General features: G+C 31.8%; 1 protein-coding gene across 1 annotated transcript; it reads right to left on the bottom strand.

Moving 5' to 3' along the window:
- Window positions 1–2,058: 2,058 nt before the first annotated feature.
- Window positions 2,059–6,431, bottom strand: LOC130739210 (MYB-like transcription factor EOBII). Its single transcript, XM_057591456.1, has 3 exons — window positions 6,190–6,431; window positions 5,954–6,083; window positions 2,059–2,880 (listed from the first exon to the last, which is right to left on the bottom strand). The coding sequence occupies exons 1-3, from the start codon at window positions 6,326–6,328 to the stop codon at window positions 2,475–2,477; spliced, it is 675 nt and encodes a 224-aa protein (XP_057447439.1). The 5' UTR covers window positions 6,329–6,431; the 3' UTR covers window positions 2,059–2,474.
- Between the last annotated feature and the right edge of the window lie 1,619 nt (window positions 6,432–8,050).

Below are 8,050 nucleotides of genomic sequence, written 5' to 3'. Positions count from 1 at the left end.
TTTATTTTTCACTTTCTCTATTCCCATCCATCATGTAAAAAAACATCCTGATATAGATGCAATAAATTGTGTCTATCTCAACAATGACTCATGCACGTTTTCTGAGTGGCCGACCTCCAACGTGAAGGATTCCTATCCATCACATGTGGGTTTTGCATTGGAATTGGAAATTGGTATTTTAGCACATAAAACATGTGACTGAATAGAAATGAATGAATGACAAATAGATGGTGCTGTAAGAGCCTCCTTTTGATACGAAATAGAGTTAAAGCTTCCAAGTAATTGTCCTCGTTGCCTTTATAAGATACAGCACAACCCGTGGACAAGTCTCAAAGTCACCCTCCCATGCCCTTTGTCTGAATTTGTATTGAGAGCTAAAGTTCAAGTTTGGTACACTATGAATGCTAGCTCCTCTAAGGTGCCTAACTTTGGTGCTCACAAAATGACAACCCTTTTAATTTCATCCTTATCCTCCCTTCACCTCCGAGAATTGATATCATGAAATCATTATGTCAAGAGTCCCACTAGCTAGCTAGATATACAACAGTTTTAGCACAGCATTCATCTGACATACAATTTAACGACAATTTTGAACCGCTATTAACATTAACTGCAGTTAAAACCGATCGCATGTCGGATGAATATCGCCCAAAATTGTACATCTGTGTGTAACATTTTCCTTAAATCAATAACCTAGAACTATAAGTGAATTGGAGTAGTGAATCACCTAAGTAAGTTTTTTTTGGGTAAGCAAAATATATTATAAAGGAGCACTAGGGGTACTCACAAACCCAAAGAAAACAGAGAAACTGTAGTTGATAATGGGAAAATAAAACTCGTGAAAATGGAAAAATAAACTCATTGGTCAACTTTCTACCGCTTAGTGCGTTAGTAGTAGAGTTAGATGAGAGATTGATCTCACAACTATTGGCTGTGAGGATATCTTAATTAATATCGGGAAAAAAATATAATCACTATAACAGTAATTGTGAAGGAATTAAATCGTTAATTACTTGGAATATTGCTTAATGAACAAGAAGATGCTGTGAGAATTTAAGAGAGGTGGCATGTGAGGCCAACTTGCACTCATCTCCAAGAATTAGGTTTACGTCGGGGTCCAATGTGTTGCATGGCCATGCACTGAAGTGGGTAATAAGGGAAAGTGGAGATGAAATATTGACAAAAATAGCTAGTGGTTGCAATTTCATGGCCACGTGTCTATTTTCTTTTGGGTTCAGTTAGGCAGTGTGTTGTTAATTTCTTTTTCCACAATGTAAATGGAGTTCATGCCTAGACTAGACTAGTTGTCTTTCCATATGTGTGAATGAAGATAAAGAGTTTGAGACAAACTACTTCCTTAAACCCTTCTTACACGTCCTTACCTAATCTACTATGGAAAGAAAATAAACAAGAAAAAAGTTATTGAGTCGAGAGAAATTAAGGTTACTTAAATATTGAATTTAAATTAATTGTGTTTCTTGTATTCTATTAAACTGATCACATGAGGATTCTTAAGTAGAACAATAATATTTCAATTTTTTTTTTAAGATGGGATTGAGAAAACTTCTTTGTCAGCATCCTACTGCTTAGTATGATTATAGTGGAGTGAGAGATTAGTTTTTGAACTATCAGATGAATACTTGGTTAAGATAAAAAATCAAACAACCTTTTTTAACAAGTTTGCAATATTTTCTCTTCTCCTTGAAACTACTATCTTAGATTTTTTCTTTATTTCTAAAACACGCACTTGAGACCACTATGAGATACCTCATTTTTGTGACAGTTTTTTATTGTTGTGACAGTTAAAAACTGCCAGTAATATGAGTATCTTGTAGTCGCCTTCACTTTTCGTATTTTTTTTTTTAATAAGCACTAGATGTATGTTATATAGCTGTCGTGACTCGTGACTAATATTTGTCCTAGTCAGATCCACATGCATGATTTCTGATCCTCTCTGAACTAGTTAAAAAGCCTTTACTAGGTACGAACAAATCTGTGTTTAAACTATGTAAAGGACAACTAATCATTAGGCTGAGCATGAGACAAAGACACAAATCCTGAACTAATTAAGCAACATACTTAATACATTTGAGACAAAGCAGTCATTGAGAAAGGTAATAATTTATAGGATTTACTAAAACACGAGCTACCATGCCTGCAGGCGCCACTGATGAGAATATATTAATTATGCTCCCCAAACACATAATCTAATACTATCCACACCCCCACTATCTCATAATTTACTATATAATATAAGCTTAAGCATATATATAGTATAAAGTCCTCTATATTACAACCCATAACTACTAATTTACTAAATCGCCAAATTTAACTACTTATATAAACAGACCTAATAATGTTATTCAGCCAGAGCTTAGTGACACATAATTAAGCACTTATGCATATATATATATATATATATCTTAATTATATGTTTTTATCTATTATTAATTAATATATATGCATAGGTTTAATTAATCACCATTCAGTAGTTGCATGGACCAGATATCCTCCATGCTCCAGAAGTTAATGTTGCTGTTGTTGTTGCTATTGTTGTCATTGGTACAACAACTTGATGGATGATCATGAGTAGTGATTGTTGTTGGGAATTGATGAGATAATGGAAATGATGATGGCTCCAAATTTAAAGTTCCTTGGTGGTGGTGGTATGATGAGGAGTGTGGAGAGTAGGTATCCATGGGCTCTGCCATGGTAGACATCTGGCTAGTGCTTGTTTGGTGATGATCATTTATCTCTGAAGAACTCTGTTGTTGTTGCAAGCTCTCAGCTTGCTTAATGTGCTTCTGTATCCTTGTCCTCCAGAAGTTCTTTATCTCATTGTCAGTTCTCCCTGGAAGATGTTTGGCAATTTTGGACCACCTATATAGTTTGTAAAAAACAATGAAAGATTACTGAAATTGTAAGAGTCTATTTGATTATTGTTTTATTAAAAAAAAGTGCTTGATTGAACATATTTGAAAACTGTTGTTAAAATGTATTTTAAATATTGTTTTTAAGAATAGTTTTTAAATTCAGAAAACTAGAGAGAGAATCAAATAAGCTCTACTCAAACAGTATAAACTTCTAACAGACACCCTATTTTTCTCTTCTTCACTCATGTTTGTGGTCTCTTAACAGAGCGGATATCCACAAATCATTAATCTAACTGAAAAAGTACTGATGTTGCTTGAGTTAATGAGTATTAATGGTGTCAAACAAGCTTAAGTGTATCTTAAAATCAGTGCTTATCATAAGCATCTGGTGATGAAAGATTTAGCTATACTAAGTTAACTAATGGACAAAGAAATAGTGCAAGTGAAATAAAATTGCAGACCTAAAACTGATCATGGTGTGTTGGAAACCAGTAAAATGAGACTAGGTTAAATGTATGCCCATGTGTGTCTTGGTAAGTGAGAGAGAGAGGAAGCAGAAACATGTGTGAAGTTTCTTGAAAAGGGAGAGCATAAAGTAGATATTAATTAAAAGCTGTCAAGGGGTGTCACATTTTACTGATAAGCAAAAAGTAGCAACACCAATATATTAAATAGGTGTCATAGAGTGACCATGTTCCTTGGCTGAGGATAAAAGTTTGTCCATGTTATAGACTCACTCGTATAAAAAGACTAATGTTATAAGATGCTGAAGGTCCTTTGGTACATATTGGAAATGATGCCTTTGCTTTGAAGCTGGGGCTCCAAGATCACCAAATATCAGAGTTTCTCACTCACTGCATCATGCCTCAGGTAGAAACCATTATTCAAATTCAAACATCTCCAACTCTCTCTTTGCCACATATATTCATTCCCTCTTTTTCACACAAAATCAGTTTTTGTGTTTCGTTCTATTATCCAATTATTATTAGAAAACTCATCTCAAGAAAAATATTTTCTTCAACATATCTTCATCCTCATCAATTTCCTTCTTCAATTTTCCTGTGTGACTCTAGCCTACAAACTTTTCTTCTCTTCTTTCTATTCAAGAAAATGTCAGATTTCGTTATCCTAGATAGTAACTTCATATACTATATATAAATTATTTTGAAAACTTATAGTAGATTAATTAAAGCTTTTATTGGTGTCTTTTCCTTCTTAGTGATTGGGGCTTGTTTTCTTGGAGGCTGAGAAAGGTACTTGTGTGGAGCCAACTAGTTTACTATCTGTGCACTATATGAGTCTAGCTATCATCTCCATGGGAGTCAAATTTTAAGTTCCACAAGCACTTGTCAACAAGAGCCAAAAATGCATAGCATTGGATATTGTTGAATCTATTTCTACCAAACTCCTTGAAATTTCTCTTTCATATGTGTGTGAACTAGAATGCTATTTTATAGTGTGCCCCACTTCCATTAAGCTCAGCCTAAAATAGAAGCAATTTTCTTTTTTAAAAAAAGCCTAAAATAGAAGTTGATAATTTCCAAACTTTTTGGTTCTCAATCATTATAGATATAAACATTGAAAAAATAAATTACTATTGGAAATTGAATAGCTTCTTCATATTACTATTATTACTATTATTGTTAATATTATCATTGAGGCACACAACCTATCCTATTTCATACATTTATTGTTCAAGAAAAGTAACTATTTCCTAGCTTTTTATATAGTGTTTCTTTTTCTATAATAGTCTTTTCACCTTCTATAAATTAAAAGTGTATTTACATTTTACTTCCTATATTTAATTATAAAAAAAATTATACACTCACATTCACTTACTCTTCATCTCATTTCCCCAACTTTTTCTTCTTACTCCTCTCTCCTTTTTGATCACATGACTCATACTATATATCTCTCACTTATGCTTCTCATATTCCTATCTCTTTTTAAGGTTGAGATAAAGTTTGAGTGTGAAGAAATTATTTTTCTTGAAAAATAATATAAAAAGTTTGAGTGGTGATGAATTTTGTTGTTAAAAAAAATAGTAATCCGACTTGATTTTGTTGTTAAAAAAAATAACTTGATTTTGGAGTTCCACTTTTATAATCCAACTTTGATATTTTAACATCCAACTTTTTCTTCCATTTAATTTCCACATACTTTCTCTTTATATATATTTTCTTTTTCTATGATCACATCACATATCATACTTTTCACTTCTATAATCTATCTCTTTTTTTTATCACAAGGTGGAGGTAGAATTGAGTCCTGAATCTGATTTTAGTCTTAAAATCAAATTGTATAGCAAAGCTATAATATTCCTCTTATGGCTAAACACGTTCGGATTATGGTGATTTTTAGATCCAGATGGGCTATGGCAATTCCTCTCACAACAAATTAACCTCGAACTTTCAGAACAAAGAAAATATATTAGAAGTTCTAAAATTATAAAAGAATTAGAAAGAAAAAAACAAAAATAAAAAATCGCATACCCTCAATGAATTCATGTTTTTTTCTTTCTTCAAAAGAAGGGCATTGAAATTTTCAAAATGAAAGGAAAAGAGGGGGCATATTACATTGATTCCACTTCATGATTCCTCTATTCTTGATAGATCTACATGTGTATATATAGAGGTCCATAACATAACTGATAATTATGCTACATCTTCTTTAAAGTATATATATGACTCAGGGAAAACAAAGAAGAGATAGAGAGAACTTGAATGGAATAAAAAAAAAGAAGTAACATGTACCTTTAGAGGAAAACAGTCATCCATATAGATAATTAAACCATAAACAAATCATTTTGACGGCTGTAAAAAATTTGAAACTATTTGCATTAGAAATATTTTTTGCCAAAAGTTTTACAAAACTCCATGTGAATTGTTGCAACCTCAAAGACCGTACTAAAGTAGAAGAACTTCTTTCATCTTTTGAAGACAAAGAGAAGGTTGAAGAATAAAAATCTTACCAAGCAACAAATATATCATTTCTTAAAAAAAAAATCTAGTAGGGAAATTAAGCACATCCACTTACACTTTTTTCCATATATTTTTAATAAATAATGATCATCAACTCACCTGTTTCCCCATTTTGCATGAAGTTCCATGATTAGAAGCTGTTCCTCAGGTGTAATATTCCCTCTTCTAACATCAGGGCGAAGGTAATTCAGCCACCTGAGTCTACAACTCTTTCCCGTACGTTTAAGACCTTCAAATTAAGTTAAGCAACCAAGTTGATAAAAAGTTTCACCCTAGCTAGGGTTTGAGGAGAAAAATGGAGAAAATGATGGGAAAATCTGTTTATATATAATTACCAGCAGATTTAGCTAAGGTGTTCCAAACACCTTCACCATGATTTGCAATATAGTTGATCAGGATCAAGTCTTCTTCAATGGTCCAAGGCCCCTTTCTCACTTCAGGATCATGAGATGAGTTGCACGGTTTTTTGTCCATTGTTTTGTGTTGTCTCTTGAGAGAGACAGAGGAATAGAGGGAGAGGGAGAGAGAGAGTGAGTGAGAAAGGTGATGATGAGGGATGGAAATTATAATGGGTGTTGGAGGGTTTAAATAGAGGGAGGATTATAAGATAATTTTTTACATCTAATAAAGTTTTCCTCTAAGTGAAAATAAAAGATTTCTCGTACCTAACTATGTTAATCATAGTATCATGCATGCATGAATAACAAAACTATTATTTTCTTGGGTAATTAGGGCTTATTTCTTATCATAGTATCCTTTGGTCCTCCTAGCTACGATATAAGGGCACATGCATCAGACGCGTGTAGGTGTGCATGTATATATATATTTTTCAAAAGAAGAAACGATATCTCAAATCTCATTGGATCGACAGTGGACAAAGAAAATTATTTACCTCCCTTTAAATTAAAAAAAAATAATCTAAAAAACAATTAAAGGGATAAATTCTTTCACTGGTTGTTTGTTATTAATGCAATGATCATGTCTTATAAAAAACATTAAGTGATTCTTACACAGAATGAAATTATCTTCTACAGATGATTTTTAAATATTTTTAAATTTATAAGACTATTTAATTTGACTTTTTTCTTATAGGTTATCAAGTGTCTTTAGTTATATTTACTAAATAAGTTTATCATCACATATATTTTAGATAGAGTAATAATAATATAACTTGGCTTTTCAACAAAAAAAACTTTAAAAAAAAGTTACTATAGTAAAAATCAATATTAATTAAATATAATATCAAAGTTTAGAATTGATTTGACTAATTCATAAATTATGAAAGAATAATATATAAAATAAAAAATTATATACATAATGATAATATATCCAGATAAAAATTAATTTTATTTTTATCATAACCTAATGATCTGCATCAAACCGATAGCAAGTTTCTCGTAGAATGCCCAAGTATTTCAATTTGTTAGATTTATAAATTATATTTTGGAATATATAAATTCTTAAATTCTTCATTTTTTTTAAACAAAAACTATTATAGTTATATATTTTCTTTTGAAAGACATCTATAGTTATAGATTGATAGAGAAGATTTAATAATTTTATTAATATCACAAATTACTTGAAATTTATTAATGGGAAAAGTTAAGCATTAATTAATTGAATATCCATATAAGTGTTTAATTTTGGTGCAACATGCTCTTATATCCAGTCATTTTATGTCAAATGTATACTACAAAAAGTTACATTTTTTTAATTAAATTATTAAAAAAAATTATGTGATTTTTTTTAGATAGGCAAATGTTAGTTGTTAGTAATATTAGTAAATTAGTTCTCCTCAGGGTTCGAACCCTGGACCCTTCACCTTTTACCCTCCCAAACCCTTATGTCCCCTAAGCTGAAAACCCTTTACCAACAACCCCCAAGCATTTCTCTTTTGTGTCCCAACTCTCTTAGTTAAGGTTGTCAAACTCGTGAGTTGACTCTTAGAATCTTAGAATTCTACGTTTATAGGTCCCCAAAACGAGTTAACCCGCAAGTTAGCTCTAAAATTCCTTGAATCGAGCAAACTCGTGCTGACTCGGTGAATTCGCATAGACTTGCAATTTCACACTGAGTCTACAAGTCACAGGGTTTTTCCTGGTAAGGTTTTAATGAGGCATGATTTCCTTAATCTGTCTCCTTGGAGGTGGTGGATGGTGGCTTTTTTTCTTCTTTGGATGAGAGTTTTATGTTTGT

The sequence above is a fragment of the Lotus japonicus genome, chromosome 2 (genome assembly GCF_012489685.1).
Source record: "Lotus japonicus ecotype B-129 chromosome 2, LjGifu_v1.2".
Lineage (NCBI taxonomy): Eukaryota > Viridiplantae > Streptophyta > Magnoliopsida > Fabales > Fabaceae > Lotus > Lotus japonicus.
The sequence above is the reverse complement of the archived record's forward strand: the minus strand, read 5'-3'. Positions and strand labels throughout refer to the sequence as shown.

Coding starts and splice junctions, on each gene's coding strand:
- LOC130739210 (XM_057591456.1), bottom strand. CDS start 6,328: ATGGACAAAAAACCGTGCAACTCATCTCATGATCCTGAAGTGAGAAAG. Junction 6,084..6,189: donor CACCTTAGCTAAATCTGCTG/GTAATTATATAT, acceptor CTTAATTTGAAG/GTCTTAAACGTACGGGAAAG. Junction 2,881..5,953: donor CATGCAAAATGGGGAAACAG/GTGAGTTGATGA, acceptor CAAACTATATAG/GTGGTCCAAAATTGCCAAAC.